At 36.5% G+C, this 26,590-nt stretch overlaps 1 protein-coding gene across 5 annotated transcripts in view; it reads left to right on the top strand.

Moving 5' to 3' along the window:
* The window catches only part of LOC131075585 (protein NUCLEOLAR COMPLEX ASSOCIATED 4), a 190,874-nt gene that overhangs the window by 76,330 nt on the left and 87,954 nt on the right, over positions 1-26,590 (top strand). For 4 of the 5 annotated variants that reach the window (XM_058012433.2, XM_058012432.2, XM_058012431.2 and 1 more), the window contains exons 6-8: positions 989-1,095; positions 12,938-13,029; positions 24,997-25,098. In XM_058012433.2, the coding sequence (XP_057868416.1) occupies positions 989-1,095; positions 12,938-13,029; positions 24,997-25,098 (301 nt within the window). The remainder of the gene's footprint in view (positions 1-988; positions 1,096-12,937; positions 13,030-24,996; positions 25,099-26,590) is intronic. The other variant, XM_058012434.2, reaches the window with a different exon arrangement.

The raw sequence follows: 26,590 nt of genomic DNA, 5'->3' as shown, positions 1-26,590 counted from the left end.
TGCTGTAGCTGTTCGTGGTAAATGGCTTAAGTGATAACATTGTTGTTTGATGAAGAGCAATATGAAGATTATTGACTGTAATTTTGAATTGATATGACAATTGAGATTGAATCATCAAATATCTTTATCACTATCAGCTGTGTTTATTTCTGTATATATCTTTTTGCAAATTATGGTTATTTTGCAATGTTTTGCATGGCTGAACCAGTCTCGCCAATTAAAACATTAATCAAATGCTAAAAGGTAAACTTTTGGATCACCAAAGCCAGAAGTGTGTAGGTTGGTGTTCCTTGATCTAGACACCTTTCCTCCCATTAGATCCATAATGCTATTTATTTGGGCTGCCAACCAAGTAGTCCTTTTGATTAGACAGCCTTTGTCTCATTAGGGCTTAGGTTTATTAATTTGGATTGCGAATGAGCTGGTCCTTTTGACTAGACAAGTGTCCTCCCATTAGGACACAGACTTACTAATTTTAGCTATCCACCAACCACTCTGCTTGACTTAGTTTGGTCATATATATTAATGTAATTTATTTTGACTTACTTTTTGAACAATATGCAACTTGCAAAAACATAAATAGGAGCTTCCATAATTCTACTTTCTGTTGTGTCCTTAGATATCACACTTACTAATTAATGTGTCTGGTATTTTTCTTTCCTTGTTAAGGTGACTATTTTCTATTACATGGGAATAGAATTCCATGGTTTGGCATGATCATGTGGGGTTAAAGTTCTGGTCTTTTTTTTTGTGGATTTACTGAATGGCATGGTATTTAATATTTATCTTACAATTTTCTTCTCCACACCTTAAGAATAAACTGAATGTTAAAAGAAGCAGGAAACATTCTTTCAGTTCTGTTTTAGCAAACAACCATTTCTCTCTAAAGATCTTTTTTTAAATACTCTTTTCTTCTCTTACTTCATGGACAGTTGATTTATTATGAAATAATAAACCTTTTAAGTGACCATTCATTCGTATTCTGCAGTTCTCCCATGGTAATACAGAATGTGTATAAATTCTTGTCATGTATTCCTCCTCCATCTGAAGACGATATTGAAGAATCAGAGGAAGAGATGTGGAGTAGTGTTAATGGTTGGTGCTCTTTTCTTTGGTTCTGTATGTTTGATCATTAAGATTCATTTCTTACTTAACTATATTTCTTTTACAATTTTACATAGTGATACCTAGAATCTTGTTTTTTTCCTTCATTTATTTTTGATCAGTGAAAGGCATGCAGGAAGTATATATTAGTTAAAATTGATACTTCATTATGGAAATCTGCTGAAGCATATTTAAATTTCTGGATTGATTTATTATTGATATTACTTGACGAGATGTGGAGCAGTTGTAATGGTTAGTAGTGAACTATCAAGAGTTTTCAAAAAATCGATCTAGCCACCTATAATTCCTCCCCACCACTAGAATTACTGGGGGTTCTTTTTCAGTTTTTATCATGATACTTGAATTCTTTATTTTTCCTTAATTTATTCTTGATCAGTTAAAATGGAAACTTTATTATGAAAAGCTGCTAAAGCATATGTATATTGCCTGATTGATTTGTTATTGAAATTGCTTGGGTTGATTTTTATGTCTAAGCTGAGGACCAAGTCTTGTGAATTATCTGTAAACAGCCAATTCGTAGCTGATTTAGTGAGTGGTTTGAATTGTTATTTTTTAGAGTTAACAGAAACTAAACAAGAATGATTGGATTTGATGCCAGAAAGTGGTATACTTTCCACAGCTTCCAGTAATGTGGAGAAATGCAAGCCTTACTAAATAAGGAAAAACTAATATCTGTTTATTCAAATTTGTTTATATATAAGGAAAAACTAGTGAATACTGTGTGCTTCTGTCTTCAAATTTTCTTATTGTCTGTATTTCTTGCCTAGACTCTAGAATCTGTACTAATACTCTAGTAGGATTGAAACATGCTTTCACAAGGTTTGAAACAGACATGGTAACAAAATCGAAAGAACCATTCTTAGTTTTTCTAAAGTCATCTGGTTAGTCTGGTCTAGTAGGTTTGGAACATACTCTCACTAGTTTTTGAAATGGGAATGATGATAAATCAAAAGTATTGTACTTATTTTTATTGAAGGCATCTGATTAATCTAACTTCTTAGAGATGTAACAACAAAAGCAAGAGTTTGATACCAATTCATTGGCTTTATTATTGTTAGATTTGTTAATGTGGGTTTTATGGATGGCATTGAATAGGTTATCAGTTTTGAAAAATTTCTCTCTGGATGAAATTGAGTAGTATTTCAAGTTTAATTTCTCAACAGTGCTTTGTATATTGCCCAATTATACAATTATTGAACTAAATAGTTATAATCTTTGTTTGTCACTGATTTGAATAGTTGCAGATTTAACATAATGCCTGTGCCCATCCCCCCATAGAGTTGCCATATTGAAGACAAATTAAATAAATAATGCTGATTTGTTATTGCAATATTTGTGGACAGTTATGAATATTCCAGCTATCAGAAGAGTTGTGCTATTGTCTAGCTGTTTAATTAATAGAAGAACAGTTGTTGAGTTAGCAGTTTGGTTTGCTTTAGTTAACTAAATGAGGTTTATGAACAGTTGTGTTGAATAGTCAGTTGAATTAAGTTAGTTTTAGTTGTTGACAGCATGCATGATATTTTGACAAGAAAATTATTGAAGACAAATTAAATAAATAATACTGATTTGTTATTAGGAATTATTGCAATATTTGTGGACAGCTATGAATATTCCAGCTATCAGAAGAGTTGTGCTATTGTCTAGCTGTTTAATTAATAGAAGAACAGTTGTTGAGTTAGCAGTTCGGTTTGCTTTAGTTAAGTAAATGAGGTTTATTAACAGTTGTGTTGAATAGTCAGTTGAACTGAGTTAGTTTTAGTTGTTGACAGCATGCATGATATTTTGACAAGAAAATTATTAAGTGTAACTAACAGCAGTTAACACTGAGTTATTGAATTAGTTAAGTCAATAAAACTGATTCTTACTAATGCCACATTTCACTATCTAGTATAGTCTATCTGAGGTTTGTTTGAGTAATTATGCACTTCACAAATTGATAATTTCAAGAATAGAAGCCAAGAGAATGGCTATAAATGTAATTTCATTTTCAAAAGCGACAAAACTGGATTGAAGAAAACTATTGAGTTTAGCAGACATGTACGTGCATGAATTTTAGGTTAAGCAATTAATGTCTTATGTTGTTTTTCATGTTTGATGTTGTAGTGTGTATGGTCTTTTTGATATTTACTAATTAGTTGCTTAGGGGTTTGCCTAAACCAACAAGTGGTATCAGAGTGAAGGTTTGATAGTTTTTGTAGATGTTTTTGTGTTGGCAGCATTTCTATTAGACGGTATACTTTTAGTCATAGTAGAAGCCATTCACAACATGGCTATGAACAATGGTGGCAATGAAAAGGGTTACATGCTCTTACATGATGAGAAGAAGCAGTTAAAGAACAACGAGCAGAGGGAATCAGAGGCACTTTTTCTGGTCCAGCCAGCTTTGCATGATTAAATTTTCCCAAGGATTCTTGCTGCAACAAAGTCAAAGAAAGCTTGGGATATCTGTCTGAAGGCCTATCAAGGTAAAAACAAGCTTAAAGTGGTGAAGCTACAGTTGTTAAGGAGAGGGTTTGAAACATTGATGATGAAAGATGCCAAAAATATGCAATTTTTCTGCACAAGGGTTCAGCTATTGTAAACTAAATGTAGTCTCACGGTGGAGATTTGAGTGATCAAAACATGGCTGAGAAGGTACTAAGCATTTAAACAAAATTTGACTCAGTAGTTGTAACTTGTAGCAATAGAAGAATTTAAAGACTTTAACTATATCTGTAGGTAGATTGAGCAACTATATTTTCATCCATATTTTGTGCTTGTCTCTGGGCACAAGGGCATATGCAGCACAACCAATTGCTTTTGGATGACCACAGTAGGCTTCCTACCACTTATGCTTGATTTGGGGTGCTATCCTTTACGCTTTTGTTGTACATCTGTATAACAAATATACAGCACAAAATAGTGCAACATCCCAATAGTAATTCGGAAGAAACTTTGCTTTCAACATACCATGAACCATCTACACATGTGCTCTATTTTTTCTTTCAGGCACAGCATTTTGTTGAGGTGTGTAGCTGATTGTAATCTCCCTCCTTGCTCCACTTCTTTAAGATTGGAGAAATTCATGACACATAAACTCGCCTTCTCAGTGTTTAACACTTTCAGCTAACACTCACTTTCCTTTTTAGCATGATATTTGAATTGCTTGAAATTAAAAAAAAGGGCATCAGCTTTTATATTTTCAGTAGATAGATCCATGTTATCCTATTGAAATTGTCTATTAAAATTAGAAAATACTGATTTTTACCAGGAGAAGATATTTGCAAGGGACTGTCGATATCTGCATGGGACTGCAAATATCTGCATGCACTAATTTCAACTACTCTCTTGCTCTCCAATTTCCTGCTTTGAAAACTTCTGCATGTTGCTTGCCATGGATACATTCTTCATTTCATCTTTGTTTTAATGAATGGAAGCACAGTAGCCATTTGTTTCTTGTGTAACACCTTCAGTCCATGAAAACGCAGATGACTATACCTGAAATGCCAAATTGATGAAGTATCCTTGATTTAACACGTGTGGAAAACCACTAACAAGTTTCAAATGAAACATGTGGCTTTTAGTCACATACACGGTTCCTATATTGTTGCCATTCTAATCAGAGGTTATACATTTATTTTTATTGAAACTACTTAATGTATACTTTTTAACTTTCTGAAAACTGGCTAGCATTTTAAAGAAAATGAAATAAGACAAAATCATATAACACATCATGGAACAGCTTGACTTCACCTAGCTTAGTTCTAAGAGAATTGTAGCTTTGCATTCTACTTGGATTTCTTGAATTTTTCTTTTTTAAAAAGAACATCAAATTAGATAGAAATCAAAGTTTACATATTCAACTATGACTGGCCCAAAAGCTATTAGTTCAAGCCTGGGCAATATAGAGAAAGGGATACATATTATAATATATTGGGACAAATCAGATTCTAGAATTTTGAAGCTTGGTTTATCACCACTGAGGGAGCAAACCATAACAAGTAAGGTTGAAATTGTCAAGTTGTCAACAGCCCAATTGGTTAGCACATCCACTACTTTATTGCGTTTTCTGGGAAAATGGCTGAATAGAACCTCCTGGAACTTGTTTTGCAAGCATTGGATCTTCTCCAACTCTCTTGCTATTCGCCAATTTTTTGCTATGGAATCCCTTAGGATCAAATAACAAGCTAATGATTAGCTTTGAATCTGATTCAATTTAGAGTTTTGCCTTTTGCATCCCTTTATAAAGAGCTTTGATCTCCACTATATTAGTTATATGTCCCAATTTTTCAGCAGAGAAGGCGGCTATAGATTTATTTGAATATCTATCAATGCTTCCATACTAGCCTGGTCCAGATTTTCCCTTGAGGCACCATTGGCGTTCAACCTACCACATCCAAAGGGAGCAGCTGTCCAAGGTCTAGTCAACTTTGCTTTTTAGGTTTAAAGGCATGCATTGTTGAAGTCCTGGGTTGCAAAGGGAGCTGTTTACATAAATGCTCCCATTCTGGTGTGAAAATTTGAGGTAAACAAATCTTATGCATGATAGACTTAGTTACATTCATATTGATTTTCTCCCAAACTTAACTGATATCCCTGCTATACTGCTGCAAAATTCTGGTATTTCTCACTTTCCAAATGTCCAAGAGCGTAAGGGTGATGTCAGACTACATCGCTGGGGGAAGGTTCTGACCCATAGGCAGATGGCTTTGCCATGCTCAATTCAGTTGTTCATTCTTGGATTTCTTTATTTTCTCCAAACTTTACGCTGCGTTCAACTGATCCATTAAACTATGAAAAACATCTTTTGATTTTCTGTCATGAGGTTACTGCAGCCACTATCTAAAATCCTTGTATCTTTCAAGAAATCTTGTGCAACATCAGATGTATAAAACATTCCTTTTTGTTGATCACTTTCTTCAATGAAATTTGCTCTTTGCTTATTAGTTATTTAAATCAAATTTCTTTAGTCTTTATTCAGCTTCATAGTAACTGTACCTCTTACACAACAACATTCATTTTGCTTTGGAGTGTTTTCTCAATCTATACTTCTGCTGGTCTATTCAATGTTTTCTCATGGGTATTAAGTTCTCAAGAGGGTCAAATTTTAAGTCCTTGATAAAATGTCTTTTGTTCAATTCTGTTTCATAATAAAGTGACGAAGTCCATGAGGTATAAAGTGAAGTAAGCCTCAATGAACTAATTTGAGGGGAGAATAGCCCTAGCGAGTGCGAGCTTAGTAAGATTGGTGGAGAATGAATACTTGAAATTTAGAAGTGTGTATTTGTGGGCTATAGTGAAGCAATGAAAGGCTTCAAGTTTAATAATTCTGTGAATGAGACATTGGTGGTGAGTGGCAATGTTGTTTTTGATGAAGAGGGAGTCTGTTATGAAAGTGGACAGCAAGAAAAATCAACCAGCAGTAGTAGAGTTTGAATATTCTGAAGAAGATAATTCTCACCCCACTGGTCCTAGTAGTTGTTCTATTTTTGGTGCTGGCTCAATCTTGCTGATGCAATCTCCATCCAGTGCAAGTTCAGCTGCAGAATCACTTGCAAGTTCATTGACCAAGAATATCGAACCAGATGTGCAGACATTTGTCATCATTTTATTAGAGATTTAGTTGCTAGTGTTGACATTGAGTTGAGGTTTTACTGCAGCAGCAATCAAACGGTAGACATTTTCATTAAGCCATAAGCTAAAAAAATTTCAGAGATTAAGAGAATTGATGGGACTTTCCATAACGAGCATCAAAGGGGAGAATGGAAACAAAAATTAAATAAATACTGCTCGTTTGTGATTATGCTTTTTTTTTTCCAATAGTTGTTGACAGCTATTAAAATTCAAACTGTCAAAACATTTATATTATTCCCCAACCGTTGAGTTAATAGTTAAGAAGTTGTTGTGTTAGGAGTTTGATTTGTTTAGTCAACTAAATGAGGTTGTTAAATCACAGATCAAAAACTCATGGAGTAGTTGCCATTTTTTTTTGCAGCTTTGTAATTAAGCTATTTACTTGCCTATCAAATTTTTTTGCAAGTTTTGGCAAGTAGTCCTGATTTTTTTGCCAATTTAATGACTTAAGTTTTTTTTTGACTTTGCCAAGTTGTGTGAATTTTTCGCTGAGCCCGAGATTTCAAACTATGGTACAAACAACTGTGTTGATAAATCAGGTGACTAGTTGGTTAGTTTATTATGTTCTTAAATTGACACCATGCATTATACTTTTGAAATAAAAGTGTAACTAATAGTAGTCAGCGCTTAGATATCAACTTAGTTAAGTCAGTATAACTTGTTCTTAGTAATGTCACATTTTGCTGTCAAGTATAGAACATCTGAGATTGGTTGGAGTATTTCTGCACTTCAGAAATTGATAGTTTCAAGACTAAGATTCAACAAAATGGCTATCAATGCAATTTCATTTTTGGAATTACATATCAGAATTGAAGAAAATTATTGAACTGATCAGAGCTGTATGTGCACAATTTTAGGTTCAGCAATTTATTTCTATGTTATTTTTCATGTTTAATGCTGTAGTGTGCATCCCTTTTTTACACCACTAATTTGTTTTAGCTAACTAAGGGGTTCCCCAAATCAACACATATAATGTGAATTACATGAAGAAATGAGAATTGATGTAGCCATAAATAGAAACACAAATTCTACACACAAAAGAGTAAATATTACAAGTTTTGCTTAATGAAATGAAAATCCATTTTGTGGAAACTCCAGCAAATGGGGCTTTGTCTTCAATTCACATTCATCTAGAAATACAAGGTTACAAGTTCACAAGGATATAACATAGTACATACAGCTGAAAACATATCTCCCTTGTCTTGCATTTGGGTATCCCTATTCTCTGATGTTTTCTCCTCTAATATGCCAATGGAATTGCAATTCTATATCTTCTTTCAACTCTTCTCTCAGACTCTCTTTTAACTAAAGTCAGCTGAAATCCGGGCACAAAAAGTTCAAAATCGGTAACCAACGGAATAGACAGCATACCAATTACTATATTTTCCAGTCTGGGTGAATGGTGTTCATAGATTATCTTATTTGGGGTGGGCTGTTGTTAGTGCTTTGTTCATAGTTTCGTTCATGGCTGAACTCATTTCCTTATGTCTGCTCTAAGGATGTGTTCAGTCATGAATAAAGGTGTCATACATTCATTGGGATGAGTTTGATCATGAGAAGAAGAATTGCATTCATCTGAATGATTCAATCTGTAGTTTACTTGGAACCTTAGTAAGTGCAGCCACACAAGAATGATATAAATGGGGGCTCATGCACATACAAAAAATTGTTTAAACCTGCAAATCTGAAATATGTGAAAACATCACATTCAAATGTATTGAGGAAAAATAGATGGACATATAGAGGGGTGATATAAATGAAAAATTGAGTAGCTTCCCACACAAGATGCCTGCGAAGCAAGATTGGCTATATACAAAGAATCTAACTACTCAAGTCTTCGAGCATGATGCATTTATTTGAGGTTCTCCACAACATGATGGCATACCATTTACAATCTTAGATTTAACACATTATAGAACATATGAGCTTATAATTTGTTGGTGTATGTATGGTTGCGGGAGAATCCTTGAGGGGCTGACTTTACCAAATGTGCAATTAGCCTTTGACTTTGCACATTTGGGGGTTGGCCGACTAATAAAGAAGGGCGATTGTATTTGATTAAAATAAAATATAAAATCATATTAGATAGCTTTGAGGGCCGACCCTTTGTGAAAGGGTGCCTCTCCCTCATATATATATGAGGAGCAATCTAAATCCTTGTACAATCAAATAGTGATTAGAAACATATGGAGTGTGCTCGGGGGTGACGATAGGAGTTTATCGTCTATGGTTGGGAAGGCAACATATTTGATGGTTTGCTTGTGGTTAATCGAGCATTGCCATTTAACATGGTATCGGAGCGAAGGTTCCGATCTTGGCTTATATTCAGCTATGTATCGCCAAATACCATTAGAAGATTAAATCGCAGAAGTGAGAGCAATATTGGCCTTATATGATAGATGCTTTTTCAGTATTGGATCTTTGACGAGAGCATGGAATTATCATAATACACCAGATAAGCCCGACAAGCATCCATTCTGAAAGCAAATCACTATTATTCACGTGGAGATCTCATTGAACTAATCAAAATCATTCATGTTCATCATGGACGAGTATATAGAGCCCCAATTGAAGAGGATAGAGAGCAATGGCCATCACTCAGTATTGTGGGCATTGTGTTATACGGAGCCATTGCATATTGATTGAAAAGATCAGATTCATGTTCGGGCATGGATTAGCAACGAAGAATATCGTGAAAGTGAATATCTCGATTTCTTATCCAGTCGGGTTCCTCCGAGTGGGAAAATACCGTAGGCACACACTATCGGGAGCCTAAGGGACTCGTACCAATCTTAGAACACCCCTAACAAGTGCAAGCATATAAGGCATCTACAGAAGAAATGAATTAAGAATATCTTTTGTATCGTTATTAAAGGGGGTCTTATGTTTTGAGTCGATTATTTTATTTGTGTCTTAGTTTTCATTAGGATTAGTATGCAGAAATACGATTATCAATGGAGCTTAATATCACTTTAGCATGGAATACATTTGGAAACATAGTAGTGGTTCCTGGTATCCACATGTTTCCTTGTGTGTGTTATGGGCTCTTGGAGGAAAGTGATTTCTGAATGCTTTGTGGCCCTGTTTCCTATCGCATTAAAGGACAATAGCTTGTAGCAGCAATTCTCTTCTTTGGCGTGAGACTATATTGATCAGATAGACATATTGCTGGTGTGCCATTAAGAGATATATCATTCTGTGAAGCCTGTGAAGGTAGAAAGAAGAGTTGACGCTTGCTGCCATGAGACCGAGTTGGTGGCTGAAAATGTTTCTTCGAAGAGGAGGAATCAACATTCAGAGGAAGTTTGACAATCCATTAGAGGCAACCTTGGACGAGGAGGTCAGAAGGTTGATATCAAATTCAGAGGGAGTCTGACACTTCATCAGAAGCAATCTTGGACGAGGAGGTCAGAAGGTTGATATCTCTCTCAGAGGAAGCTACATCATCATGAAGATTTGCTTAATGCATTCTTCTTTGTGAGAGAAGTTTGAGGTGAAAGCCCTTGCTAATGCATTCTTCTCTGCGAGAGAAGTTTGATGTGAAAGCCCTTGTTAGTGCATTATTCTCTACGAGAGAAGTTTGAGGTGAAAGCCCTTGTTAGTACATTCTTCTTTGCGAAAGAAGTTTGAGGTGAAAGCCCTTGTTCCACCCTCTGGGAGTAGCCATGGTGGATGTCATGTGAGAGACTCCATGAATTAACACTTGTGTTTATTCACTCTCTGGGAGTAGCCATGGTGAATGTCATGATGAGATGACGACATCACGTTGAGGATTCCGTGATGGACACTTGTGTTCATTTGCATTTCCACTCATGGGAGTAGCCATGATGGACCCACCCTCTGGGAGTAGCCATGGTGGTTGTGTTCATTTGTATTTCCATACATGGATGCTCCCACTTTCTGGGAGTAGCCATGGTGGTTGTCACTATGTGACTCTGATATCGAGAAGGATTTCTCCCTAGCTAAGAGGGAGTGTTGGCATATGTATAGTTGCGGGAGAATCCTTGAGGGGCCGACTTCACCAAATGTGCAATTAGCCTTCGGCTTTGCACATTTGGGGGTTGGGCGACTAATAAAGAAGGGCGATTGTATTGGATGAAAATAAAATATAAAATCATATTAGATAGCTTTGAGGGTCGATCCTTTGTGAAAGGGTGCCTCTCCGTCATATATATATGAGGAGCAATCTAATTCCTTGTACAGTCAATCAGTTAGTAGAAACATATGTAGTGTGCTTGGGGGTTATGATAGGAGTTTATCGTCTATGGTTGGGAAGGCAACAGATCTAATGGTTTGCCTGTGGTTAATCGAGCACTACCATTTAACAAAACTGTCTTATGTACATAGATATCTTTAAATATTCGATTCAGGTTTAGAAACATGCTATCACACATGAGAAGCTTCTTCCTTAAAGTTAGAGGATCAATTTGAAGCTCTCTCTCAAATTTTTTTCTTTGGTTATTTTTTTTGTTTGAGATAGGATAAATTTGTATCTGCTAGAATGCATAGAAAATTTGAGAATGGTATTCGTTATTGAACTAATAAAGCCATTGATTGTATTTTGATGATGAATCTTGATTTTGTCACATGGGTACAAATAGGGCTCCCACTCAATCATAATATTTGAAGTGCCCTCAACATATGACCTAAAACACCATTTACATGAATAAGCAATATATAAGTTTCAAGCCTAAATATCCCTTTAAATACGTCATTGTGAGATGAAAATTGTAAGTTCTTATGGCTTGATAGATACTTCAGACACATATTCCTTTCCGTTATGTGCATCCTTGCCCGATATAATTATTTTTTCCTCATCATCATGAAGATCCCCATCCAATGTGACTTTTGGTGGTCCTTGATATGTGTATGGATGTTTGTTCACTGTTACTTGTGGTTTGGTCTCATCACCACAGGGAGATTCATTCAATGCAACCTTTGGTGTTTATCAGTAAAATGTAGAGATTAAGAGGCTTGAGATGAATCCATCTATATTTTTTCGAAAGTTTTCATCATTTCTTCTTTAAGCTCTCTTTTGAGCTTTTTAAGGGCTTCCAGTACTTCCTCCCTTGACACATACTAAGGTTGGCACCTAATCCTGCACATGTTAGAGACCTTTGTATATGATAAATTAGGTTTTCTGAAAACTATAATCAATTTGCAAGCTTAATTAATTCATATAAAAAACAAAAAACAACTCTGTTGAATGTTAGAACTGCAATTAGTTTTTGTGGGAAACAGGGTGCCAAAAATTGCAATGTTTTCCATATGTTTCCATAACAGAAACTTGCAGTTGCTATATCCCTGATGTTGCATTAAATATATGAGTAATGGCTTATTAGAATTGGCTTTGAGTCTATCATTAAGTAAAAAAATGTTTTATTTCAATTTAAAACTCCAGGTGAAAATTATGGCCTTTGCAATATAAATTACTTTTTTCTGTCTATAGTTATGAAACCAGCTGTAATACCACCCTAACATAGCTGCAACTTTTGCATGCAAAACTACTTAAGAACAAGATTAATGGGGGTACACAGACACATACAGTCACACAGTGACACACACACACACGCACACACCCAGAAAGTGAATCGCACATGTGAATCTAGAAGATTGAGGAAATCCTTATCCTGAACATTTGAAAATGCAACATACTGTATAGAATGGATACATATTGATGCCACATAAGTATGTACAAAAGAGCAATGATATTATACAATAAACCTAACAATCCATGTCTTAATACTTCATTTATCATAGGTAGACGGGACACAACTTAAATGATAAGACGAAGAAATATAACATAGTGCTAATAATATGCTGTGCACACGTGCTTAATAAAATTCAAAATGATGTTGTCTCCTAGTCATTGTATTATAAAACAAATATTTGAATTGCTTAACCGGCTTTCCTACTTCTTGAAAGATACTTTTGCTAGCTTACCACATGTCTAGTACACTTGTACAATTTATTCTTTAGTCTGGATTACTTGAAAATCAATCAAAATTATGGGATTATTTTTATTTCTTAGTGTCTTTTACAATGGCTATAGAACACAAATGAAGAGAAATACATTACAACATGATCCAATGTGGATCAGATAGGCATGTCATGGCTTCCTCTTTTTTAAAGTTATATTTAGTTCAGGGAGATTTTAAATGTATTTCTTACTTATGTTTATATTTTTTCATTATAGGTTTGCCAAGTAACAATGATAACTGTGGGGGCTTTGGAAAGCAGAAGACACAACAAACAAACACATACCAAACACAGAATACTTCTAAGAAAGTGAGTGCTTATACCTGATAGTATGGTTATTTACAGTTATTTTGCACTCTTTATCTTTTCAAGATCTGTAGGGTAGAGCTTTCAGTCAAATTCCTATTTTCAATTCTTTCATTTACTGCCCAAGAACCTTCTAGTACAATTTTTGGTTGAAATTTCAACAATTATTTACTATCAGCAATTTATCAGTACCACACCAAATGATAAAATTCAGTGCAGGAATTATTATTCAATATTATTTATTAGAAATTCTCTGAAACCTGAGCATCACCCAACTCACTTATTCTTTAGCCTTTGGAGCCAACAGTTTGAAAATATGTAACACTAAACATGCTCAGAAATCAATAATAGCAATCAGCTTTGTCTAGGAAGAGCATTTGGCTGCCTGTTATTCATAATCTGCCATACCCATGACTGTATGGCCCATTGGAGCACCCAATTTTCCCAGATTTCAATGTCCAACAGCCAACCAAGGGCATTAAACTCTAATTCACCCTCAACCAGTAGTATATCAGTCCATAAAAAGCAGTGACTACTGAAAGAAAGATCTTTTCCAGCATGTGTGCAATGGTACAGCTGTTAATGCATTAGTAGCTTCTGCAAGATAAGACTCCTAAATCATTAATCTCCTCTATTCTGTTATTAGCTTACTCATTCATGCTTTATGTTTATCAGACTATAACATTGATCATAATTATGATATTGATATTGGATAATGATGGATTAGATTGACGACCTACTTAACTATGTTAAGCGTCAATCTAAATGCTATCAGGCTAGTAACCCAATAGCATATTAATGTATATTAATGTTGATTCATATATGAATCGGCATTAATATACTATCGGGGTATTAACCCGATAGCATATAATGCTAACAGTTATTGTTATTGTTTACTTTAAACCGATTCATTATCGGTGTGTTTATATTGATCCATTATCATTTGCTTTGACACCTATTCATTATCGGGTATGTTTATAGATCTGTTACCATTAACAATGATACCGATTTATTATCGGGTATGTTTATAGATCTGTTACCATTAACAATGATACCGATTCATTATCGGGTATGTTTATAGATCTGTTATCATTTACACTAGCACCGATTAGTTATCATTATGGATCGGTTGATGGTTGTAAGAGTCACGACCAAGTGACATCTTGGTCGGACATGTCTAAAAGACATGTCCGATCAAGGTGCCACTTGATCGTGGCTATCTTACTATTTATACATCATTCAAAATAAAGGAGATGACATTGAAATCGATACATGTTCATCCTTCATACCTGCAGCAAACGAAAGAAAAATATTATTGTCATAGTCATAATATCAAAACTTGAAATACACCGTCAAACATATAACTTGTTTATTAAATTGGAAATTGCAATAACATTTACAACAGCCAGGTAAGTTTGTATGACCTGCCTAGAAATCTGTTTCAAGCCCATAAAAACTTTGAAATCCTTTACCAATTAGATCGCACTGTCTTAGCGAACGATAGAATCAGTTACCAAAATGATGTGCATCCAACTAGGCTATTGACTGCAAGCATCACTATATGGCTCAGCAAGAATATCTGAAAACACCTTCAAAAAATGAAACAAAATCTTTGCACATTTACGAAGAAACAAATCCCAGAGACCTGCAATCAAAAGACCTTGAAAATCATAATTTTTTTGAAACTCCAAACTACAAAAACTGAAAACAAAGGTGATTCTTGTGTGAAATCACTCCAACCAGCTAGTGACCATCTCTTAGATCCAAAACTAGTGATTCAATGAGGGTTTTTGTCCTCGATCAATCCTTGGAAGAACTCTGCATTCAATTTGATAGCATCCTGTAATGTATACCCTTCTGCATTAAACCAAATGAGAGCCCGAGATCTCCTGTTATAGAGCTGGAGGGAAAAAGAACAATTTTAAATCCAAAATAACTCGTTTTCCTCAAATGTCTTTTTTGACAATTTTAAATTTACTCGAGGGACATAACGTTACTTTATAAAAATAATATACTAAAGTAAATAATATTACGTTAGCATTAGAACTTCTAGTGCAAATTTTAAATATTCCTGACTAAATTGCAGAAAGCATCGCCAAGGCACTGGAAACCAAACCTGATCATGCCATGTAGTGACTGAAATTGATGGATGAAGTTGGATGCTAAATCGAGAAGTGCGAAGAGCAGCCCAAGAAGGCAAAAACACTTCAGAAAGTGTTGCTGCAATCTTGGATACTAACTGAGCTCAAAACCACCACTGGATGCCAATAAAACCCGAAACTGAGCTCTCCAAGAACATTGGAGTCCCCTTAGCAGCACCAAAATAGCTTACGTGAATTTAGGAATAGGCTAACGGCCTGTTGTGACCTTTTCACACATCGCCCCATTGCTAACGTGGACCCCCTCTTTTCTTGCTTTTTGCGTTGTTAGGTTAGGGTTTTGGCTGCTTAGTGGGCAATTTTGTGTTTCCCATGCTCGAGTCTCGATGTTTTGATCATGCCTAGTGCCGTTTAGGGTTTTTGAGGTTATAGGATCAAGTTGCAAACGTTGATATTTTAATGATCCTAAATTTTGTTTCAAGTGTTGACCTTTTGAGCGTTAACATGTTTTTAAACACGTGTCAAGTGATTTTAAAGTGCCAAGGTGTTTTCAGACCTTTTGGAGTTGTTTTCTTGTTCCTAAGGTATTATTCAGGTTGATTTCGCGCTTTTTCCTGACAAATTTCCTATTGTTTCACTCAATTTTTGGGAAAATTACCCTAAGTCCAGTCTAATTTTGAAGTTTCTAAGCAATTTCGAGTGGTTAAAATGTCAAATTCCTAAGGGAAATCCATATTCCAAGGGTTAAAATGTCAAATTCCATGCTAGAGGTGCTTTTCCCCTCATATTCCAAACTACCCACCCTTTTCCCCCACACAAAATCCACACTACACATGGGTTTCCCCCAAAATCCATACTGGCTATGATTTTCCACCACTGTTTATCCATGCCTGGATCGTTTTTCCCCTGGAAGCATTAAAATTTCGCTAAGTGTCAGGATTTTTCCAGACTGCCTTCGTTTTTCTACCAGGAGTGCGGACTATACTACGGATGAAGTTGAGGATGATTCCATGCCTTGATTGATTTTCCACCAGGCTGTTTTGTGACAAGTTAATGCGTTTTTTTGTGCAGACTCTCAATCCATACCCAAGTCGATTTTCCACTGAGAGCAATTTGATGAGTTTGAAGTCCGGATTTTCATCCAGACTGAGGTCGAAATTCCACCACGGAGTATTTTTTTGCAAATAAAGTGAATTGGGAGTGTGGATTCCTTGTCCATACCCCATCGATTTTCCCTTGGCCTATTTTATATGCATTTTGATGAGTTTTTTGCATGGATTTTTTATCCATACTGCGATTGATTTTCCCTTGTGGGGAATTTTTGATGTTTTAAATGATTTTTAATGGGATGTTTTAATCCCTACCCATATCGATTTTCCCCAGAGGCTCAATTTTGACTTAAAATTGAAATATTTAATAAGTGAACCCCATTTAATTGTTTTTAAAATGATGATTGACGATTATTTAAATTTTAAAAGCAAAATTAAATAACTTGCAATAAGCATTTGATGTTTTTACCCTTCTAGAAGCAAGTTGGTTTTTACTAAACAAGTATATAAGCAAGTGTTTTATCCCACATTGCTTGTGTGGTGAAAGTGAGAGGCAAAAGTAAGTATAAGAGAGGAGTCTCCAACAATATTTTATTATTAAATTTGCCAGGTGTCTCCAAGTTTGGTGATTTTTCTCTCTTATTGGCGAATTTTGGCGAAGTGTTGGATTGAGGATTCTTTCCTCCGTTTGTTTTCCAGCTTGGCAATCCTTTCCATTGCTGCCATTGAAGATCATTTCCAGATTTTTCCCAGGTTTGGCTATTTTCCAAGTTTGGTGATTTTTGGTGGAAATTAGCGATTTTTGGTGTTTGAGGCTTTGGCAATTTTGTCTACCATTATTGCTTGCTGTTCTCAGACCATTTTCAGACCATTGTTGGGAGATTGAAGTATGAATTGAAGACATTTTTTTTCAGATTTGGAAATGGCGCCATGGCTGGAAAAGTTCAATTTTTGTTTGGAGCATGCTTTGGTGGATTCCATGCATGTTTGATGCCACCTTTGCCCCCCTACTTGCTGTCATTTGCTTCAGATCTGAGTTTGCTTCAGGTTTTGACCTCCATTGTTGGCTACACATTCATTTTTTCAGACTTAATTTTTATTGCCCAGCCAGCTGCAACTTTAGTGATTTGCATTTGGAGACATTTTGGAAGCATTTCGAGATCATTTTCAGACCATTAGAGGGCTGTCTCAATGTCTGCAACTGTGTTATTGGCTGCTTGTCCTTAGAAATTTATATTTTACCAGCCACACTCATGTTTCCAAGATTGATTATTTTCATCATCAAGACTTATTTTTATCGAGTTTGTGCATACTTTTGAAGGATTGCAACATGTTTTTGAGAAGTTAATTTCTTAGTTGTAGGTTGTCTTCAGATTTGTGACCTCCATTGTTGACTGTGGAAGGTGTCCTCAGACATACCTTGTGTGAAAACACAACCTTTCACACCTTTCCTTAGTCATTGTTGATCCAGTATACTCCTTTGCACTTTAGTTTGCACAATTTCTAAGTATAAGGAGGTATTAATGAATTTAGAGGGTTTTCATGCCCTAACATTGTCACACTTTGAATCTAATTGTCAAAATCTACCAAGAGTGTGGACTATTTTCCTTACTTCATGCTCTAATTAGCTAAAATCTTTAGAAAGTTAGGAATTTTATCAAGAATATTATTTATTTTCCTAAGTCTAACTTCAAGCTTCGTACAGGTGCGATGTCGAAATCCGGATTTAAGGAAAGGAAAGAACTACTGAAGGTGCCGGAGATTGGATTCTATCCAGAACTCAAGATTTCATCCAGATGGAAGGGGATCATAGATACAAGCATGCATTTCTTGGACATGAACCAGATGCGACAGCGGATGTTCGGAGTCGGAAATCAGGTTCCTTCCCCAGCAAATGCGAACATTATAAAGAGTGGTATTTTTCATGCCGTTGGATTTCCACAGTCCATACAATGCAGTGAGCTTATCTTGGAGTGTGCACGATGTTATGATCCGCTCATGTGAATGATCAAGACTCCTAAGGGCGTTGTTATTGCCTACCTTGCTGAGGATGCTATTGCTGAGGTGTTCAGAATTCCACGCAGAACAGATATGAAGGATGCGACCAAGGATGAATATACAAAAGGATACACAAAGAAGATGGGTGCTTGCAAGAATATGATAAACAAAGAGTGGATGATTGAGCCTAGGTCTCATCATTCCAAGGCTCCCAAGACACTCATGTGCATAGACTTCAAAGAGGAGTATAGCGACTTAATATTCCTGCTGAGCAGAGTGATGGGGATGCCGTAGGACTCTTAAGGGCGTTGTTATTGCCTACCTTCCTGAGGATGCTATTGCTGAGGTGTTTGGAATTCCACGTGGAACAGATATGAAGGATGCGACCAAGGATGAATATACAGAAAGATACACGAAGAAGATGGGTGCTTGCAAGAATATGATAAACAAAGAGTGGATGATTGAGCTTAGGTCTCATCATTCCAAGGCTCCCAAGACACTCATGTGCATAGACTTCAAAGAGGAGTATAGCGACTTAATATTCCTGCTCAACAGAGTGATGGGGATGCTACAGGGTGCAATATTCGATGGGTGAATGTTTTATTTCATCCAGGATTGTCTTAGAGGGACATTGGTAAATTGTTCTAGGATTATAAGTGATAATCTAGACTTTCAGCTGAGGAATGTAGAGCGGTCCAAGTCATTCGCCATGACTGCCTACCTGGTATACCTCCTTGCATGGTTCGTTTTATACAGAGGATTGATATGCAAAGGTGAAGTTGGGAATGGGCAAGGACAATTCAAGAGTCACGAGTGCTATCCCTAGCTAAGCATGTACAAAATTGAAGACTATAAGAGAGTGAATGATGCATTCACTATGTACATCACGCGTATGTTGCAAGGCGGAATCCATAGAAGATTGCCCAAGGAGGCAACAAAGCTAATAGAGAAGTATGGATCATGGTATATTCAGTTTCCCACTTTCACTTATCTTAGGATTCATGGGTTTTAATCCGAACCCTATAGACTTCCTAGGTATCCAACCGACATAATAATCTTGCTGGAAGTGGTGAGACAACTTCTAGAGTTTGATGCCATTTAGAGAGAGAAGCATAGGACAGGCATGACATTCCGTATTTCAGTTGGGAAGACATCAGAGCTTTGCCAGTTTGCCTTAGCCGCCAACACTGCGAGTGAGGAGCTTGCATTCTATCGATTTGCAACCTTCAAGAAAAGAGAAAGATTTTATCCAGATAAGAAAGTTGGAAGGATCAGGGGAGAGAAGTTCATCTACAAAGTAGACATAGAAGATTATTGGGCCAACTTGATGGACGAGCAAGCAGTGAAGAGACGAATGTGGTCCAGAATGTTAGTGGATTTCATGAGGAAGTGCAGACTTTTCCTCATTCCTGATCAAGTGTTAGATAACAGAGATCATACGCATCCACAGTATGAGAGTGAAATGAAGAAGGCAATCCTATTGCCTAATTGGTTAGAGTCAGAAGAGATTGACCTGAATATATTGATAGGAGAGGTCTTGAGTTTCTCCCATGCATGGGTAGATATACAGATGAATAAGTTAGTTGATATGGGTGTTCCCTTCACTTATGAAAGGATGAAGTTGAAAGAGTCTACTTCCGAGGATGATCAGAGGACTATCATTCCTCCACCTATCACTCCTTCACCACCTCTCAGTGTCTCATCAATTAAGGTGATTGAAATAACAAAGTAGAACAAGGAAACCCAACAATGTTCCAACACAGTGATACTACCATAGAATATTCAGGAGTTACATGCCACAGCGACATCTGCACCTCCAAATGAGAATGATGATCAGCCTGGATCCCTTACTGTCCTTTTGGAAGTTAGTTTGGGAAATGAGATATATGATTTGACTAGGAATAATTCTGATTAAGATGATGTTATCTCGGCATTGAGAGGACTTGATCAAGAAATGTGTCTCGATGATGGTATGGAGATGGCCGCTATTCCTGATTGGCTGATGAGAAGTATGGAGAAAAGTAACAAAATGATAGAGGTACAACCTATTGATGATATTGATGACTACCTAGCTAGGAGTGCTAAAGAGAAGGAACCCAAGAGAGCGGAAATTTTGTCGCACATAGCTAGAGATGAGACAGGAATGCGGATTGCGCAGGTTGTTGTTCCTATTGTAGGTGTGACAACAGACATTGCTACTCCTATGAATTTCCAAATCACTTCAATTGCTCTTGGTCATACATCTAGAGAGCAAGAGCTTCAAGAGGTTGGTGAAAACCTCAAGGCAATCGATGCAAGGTTAGACAGAGAGATTGCAGAGAAAGAAAGGTACAAAGAAGAGAATATTAGACTCAGAGAGTATATTGCAGGGATAAGGCGTGAAAATCCCACCCTTATTTCCCCTATTGTGGTTGACCATGGAATACATTCACACTATGAGGCAGGGAGAGATACACTCTCGGAGGTGGAAAAGTGGATTGAGAGTACAGGATAGTAGGCAGATGATTTCCTTACTCAGTTTGTCTAGGCATATGATAGGACAACAGGGCTTGTATTTGGAATCCAGTATTTGGAGGGAGTTTGGGAAGAATTCCAGCCTATTCAGGAGAAGACTATTCCACGCCTCCAGGCTTTGAAGAAGATTCCTAATTTTACCTTGGTTAGCGTGAACATTGTGCACAGTGGAGACAGATACGATTTCCATGGCTGGTATTGTTCATTGGCCGGGAAGAGATCAACTTATGAGAATGCCCAGTCGAGTTGTATGGAGATGGAAGGATTGATTCAGGACATTCAGATGAAGATCCCTTCCTCAATTGAGGAGTTATTGGGTGTTGATGTTAGTGATGCTAGTGGTTTACACTAGCTGAATTAAGAGACAAGATGAAATTTATGTATTTTTGCTAGTTGGACTCTTTGAAGAAGAGTCAGATAGACGACTTGGTCTCTTTGTTGATTCATGTTCATAGTTCGTAGAAGCTCATGCCAGATTGGGAGAACACTTTGGATGCTTGTTCGGATTCACTGGACATGATTGATTTACAACAGGATACCTTGCCTAGCATTTCCATGGAGGAGTTAGATTCAGTATTGGCTAGATTCTTGGAGTATGTTAGGAGTGAGAGAGATGCAGGGAGGAATCTTCTAGAAGATTCTCTATTTGATGACTAGGTATCTTTTTATTGGGCCATATGTAGGTGGCACCATTTTTGATGTAAACCCTAATTAGGGCAATTCTAGGCTTTTGTTGGCATGATCTTGGCCGTTGATCTTGTATCAATCTTGGCCATCCATTTTGTAAGAGACTCTATATATGCCTCCTTGTCTCTCATTTGTAAGGGAGAGTTTTTGTAGAATTGTTGGTATATGTTGTACTATTTGAATCATAATCATTGTTCAATTGTTGGTGATTTTTCTCTTCAAGTGTTGTCTTTACATTTATGGTTCTCAATTCCTCCAAGTTAGATTAGAATTTATTTTCATGTATGTTAGATTGAGTGAAAGATTTGTTGAATATATTTGTGTGGAATGCTTAATCCATACTACTAGCTTCTTGCCGCTGGTAAGTGCGCCTTGTGTGGTCAACTGAAAATTTGAGTAAGCTTAACTTCAACTATTACGTGTCCCTTGACAAGCATCAACTTGGATGGTGTCAACGTTTGATGGTAATAGTTTGAAAATCCATAAGTATACCTTAGACGATTGCACTAAGCTTGTGTCAATACCTGTTTGTGAGACATTGCCTAGTTTGATTCCACTAAATTTGTTCATCATTTCCTACATTCTTAGGCTTAGAATAGATTTCTTGAACCCTATTCCTTTTGCCCATTTTTTTAGTAAGAATTAAGTCTGGAGCTTCATTGATAAATCCTAAGTTGTCAGTACACCTATTTCGCATCTTCATAGTCGAAGAAGATAATCCAAACATTTGCGTAAGTCCCCAAGTGAACACAACAATTCACATCGACCATTGAGTTACCCACTCGTCAAGACCTGACGTGTAGAAACCTTGGAATCATTTTAGTTGATCTCATTCTTAGCATCTGAGGTGATTTTGTTCAAGAGAGGGTAAATTACCTTGGTACTTTATTCTGAAATGTTATGTGCATAAAACACACATCAACACGACCTCACTTACTAACGAGGTCCAAGAAAGGAATATTAGAGTTGGTCACTTATTGTACAACATTAGAGAGTCCAACAGCAGCCCAAGAAGGCAAAAACACTTAGCTGCAATCTTGGATACTAACTGAGCTGAAAACCACGACTGGATGCCAATAAAACCCGAAACTGAGCACTCCAAGAACATTGGAGTCCTCTTAGCAGCACCAAAATAGCTTACGAGAACTTAAATAGGCTAACGGCCTCACTTACTAACTAGGTCCAAGAAGGGAACATTGCAGTTGGTCACTTATTGTACAACATTAGAGGGTCCAACCTCTTCAATCTCATCCCTCAAAATCAGAAATTGGATGTTTGCATCCTTCCTCCTTGAACAGCCAATAGCTCTTAAGAAAATAAGAGCCAAGTGAACATGTGACAATGACATTGATGAGTGGTTGATGTCTAATAACAATCCACCTGTCCATAATAAGAGCAACTAACCTTCATCCAGACTTTTCTCGTCTCCTCCATCACTATGCTCACCTTGGAATACTCTTTGTCAAGGAGAGAGGTGTGTAGCTTATGTTTTAGATAGGGGGTAAATCATGGACTAACAATGCATCTTTGAACATTTGTGTAAAGTATGAAGAATGTGCCATATGAAATGGTATGGTATTGGCTTAGATAAATTTGGCAAAAGCAAACTCGGCCTCTTCTTGTGATAACATATTAAACATCCTTGCAACACTAATGTCTGTTTTCTTTCCGATTTGACTCTCAACAGATATAGTTTGGGTAGGCAATGCCACACCAGTTTTCTTAGATTCTATTGGCATTCCTTTATTTCTTGTATCACCTGGTTATGCCCAAATGATGAGAACAAACCTTTGTGTAGCTGCTTCTGAGTCCGTTTTGCACAAATGACACAACCATACTCTACTCCCTTTTTTTTATTTTCATTGTCTATGGTGGTTAAATTGTAAAGGAAGTTTTTTGGGATTAAATGGGCCCTTTGCATTCGTTTTCAAGAGTTAAGGAGGACATTCATATGGGTTATTTGAACTAATTGCCCCTGCAACAAACTCACTCCTAGAACCTTAAAGATAATTTCTACTATGATGAATGCTTCATTGAGTCTGAATTTTGTCACCCTCACTACCCTCATTGCTGCTCATTGTTTTTCTCTTTTTGGTTGAAAATGCAATTGGCAGCTGCAAGGGCAAATATAAAACAAAACAAACAAAAAAAACCTTCTTTAAGTGTTTGAAACTTGACAAAAACAATAACAAGAATACATTAAAATGAATGATAGATAGTGAACTTACCTCAAAGGATGTAAATTTGGTGCTCCCTTGCCCTCTTCTCATTGTTGTTTGCTTCTTTCAGTTCTCACCTCACAAATGTGCTCTTTCTTTCTTTTCCTCCTCGCAATTTGTGAAATGGAAAAAATGAGTTCCTTTCTTTGATTTTAGATGTTGTCTATATTTAGGTTTAGGTCTTGTGTAAAGGGATGTGAGTCCTTGTGAGACCCCATATCCCTTTATTTTTAATTAGTTTTGTGTATTTTATTAAAAAAAGTTCCTAAGTTACCGGTTCTTCCCCTTTTGGCTTGGGTTCCGGTTCTGGTTCTTGCCATGTCCTGGTTCTCCCCGGTTTCTCCTTGGGTTCCTCCCGGGTCCTTCCCAGGTGGAACCCAGGTCGAACTCAGGAGGACCCGGGTGAACCCAAGAGGACCCGGATGAACCCAGGCCCGTGGTTTCCCAAAAACGGGGCCCACGGGTCAAAAAAACAATAAAAAATGACTTTTTAAAATAGTTTTTTTGTAATAAAACTCTAATTCGCCCCTTTATGACTTTTTAAAAAAGACTTGAAACTTGAATATTATCTTTTTTGCAAATTATGAATATGATATTAGACTTTAGTTATTAGTTTACTGATTACATTTGTGATATATGAATATTTATTGGCATTGGCAATTAATAATCATGGATTTATGATTTATGATTTATGATTTATGTATGGAAAGTCACATTGTATATTTTATTTTTGTATGAAGTGTATATATTGACCATATATATAGTATATGGGTATATATGTATAATTAAAATATATATATATATATATGTACGGGTGAACCCGTAACCGTACCCAAGATTTTTTTTTTTTTTTTTGCCGAATCCGCGAATCCGAACCTGAATCCGAACCCGAACCGGTAACTTAGAAAAAAACTGAAGACGTTTGAGTGCTGGGGCTTTAGAGGATGGCTAGCAATCCTTGGGATATCCAGATGCCTATTGGCAGTCTTGGGGACTGCTAGCTGTCACCTGTTAGTTTTTCAAAGCCACCAAAATGTTTCCTGAAATTCTGAAAATTTCGGGATGGGGCTAGAAATTTCCTGTCTTAGTGTCCCTGAAATGTCGCCTATAGGGGATGGGTTCATTTTTTTAGGGGACATGTCCCCAAGTTACATAGCTTTGGGCTCTTGTAATTACAATTTTTTTTTTCTAATTTGAAGCCAACATCAAAGAAATGTAATCATCAATGCATTGACAGTGTGCATTGAATTGTTTAATATAAGGAACATGTTCTTATAGGAACGAATAACCATTTCTGCAAAGTGATTCATATTTGATGAAGTGCCATATGAATTTTAGTTCCTGCTCACTTGCTTTGTTTGCATTTCTGATTCATTTTCTTAATCATGTGGGTATGTTGAACAGGCATCTTCTAGTAGAATATCTGCCAAAAGGATGAGGTCAAAAATGAGTAAAGCATGGATGTCATTTCTTAAGCTTCCACTCCCTGTTGAGGTGTACAAGAAGGTAATGAAGTGGTGATGTTTATTAATTTTGAATGATCACAGGTGACTTTGTGCATTTGAAAGTGACACTGAAATATGCTCAAGAATTGTGGGGCTAGCCCAAAATCTCAATTTGAACATTATTTTAATGTATTGTTTCTTTTTAACCCATAATAACTGGGTGAATATTAATGGAGGCCCTCTTAATATGTACGTATCTATGAGTTGTAATTAATATTGGGAAACTTAACAATCTCAATACTCCAAAGGATGGCCTTTACAAATTTATTTAGTTGTGATAAAAGTCATGTCATCTACTTCTCTATTTCTTGTTTGGTTAGAGAGGAGAAATGAATTGTTGCAGGAAGAAGCAATGTTGTACTAAGAATTGGAAGAGGGTATTTGAAAACTTCTGGGATTCATTAGTAGAAAGTGGGACTGGGGATGCTGACATCAGGAAATGATTGAAACATGGTAAATGTCTTGAGTGTTATTAATGATAAATTTAATACCTATTTCCATTTCAATTCACATATTATATCATAGAATTAAGAATGGAAAATCATTTCAATCATGTTGCAGATGACCTTACAGAAAGTGCGATGAACCTTGATGCCAGCATTAAACCTGTAACATGCAACACCTGGATTTCTCTGTTGATGATCCCTAAGCAGGGTGGATATTCCACTCCTTGCTTTACCAACATAAAGATAAAGGGCTCCAATCATTGGACTGACACACTTGCTGTTTTAGACGTAAAATGTGCTTATGACAGTGTCAACACTAAGTTTTGTTGAACAAAACATCATTAGATTATTAGTAGTGAAAGAGAGTAAACATGGCATGAAACATAACTCAAGATTTGACTTGAAGAAACTTAGTTCAGGTGAAAACTACAGAAGAGTGTGATCAAATCTCCTTAAGTCACTAACATTGACATCTGACAGATGGAATTGATATCCAAACACCCAAAACAGAAAAATCTTCCACTTTCAGATCTATCAACTTCACTAACATTCATACATAACTCCTCTTTGACAGATTCCAAAGGGATTGTTATGACTTGTTTTTCAGTTACAACAGAATAACAAATAAGTTTTGATGTACCCAAAGCTCCGGAGTTTGAAAGAAATGCCAACTCTTTGTTCTTGATGCTGCTTGCGCTTATCTAGTTGTATGCAACCAAACATTTATCTTGTGGGATGTTTGATATCGACAAATTTGATTCTGGTTGATCCTGTCAGCTTTGGCAACTCTTTAAGCTGTTTGGAACCCCCATGGGTGTTTGGATCACCCAGATGGCTCCCCTTCAATTGTTCAATGTTTGTGTTTTTCATGTCTTCATTTGTAATGCATTAGCATTCATCTAAGAATTGACTTATGAGCTAAGTTACCGGTTCAGGTTTGGGCACGGGAACCCGGTTCGTGGGTTTGGCCAAATTTTTTTTTGCCCTTTGGGTTTGTGGGTTGGGTTATATATATAATACAATAATATTGTATATTAATATTATATT

The sequence above is a fragment of the Cryptomeria japonica genome, chromosome 5, assembly GCF_030272615.1.
Source record: "Cryptomeria japonica chromosome 5, Sugi_1.0, whole genome shotgun sequence".
NCBI classification, from domain to species: Eukaryota; Viridiplantae; Streptophyta; class Pinopsida; order Cupressales; family Cupressaceae; genus Cryptomeria; species Cryptomeria japonica.
This window is presented reverse-complemented; position numbering and strand designations above follow the sequence as displayed.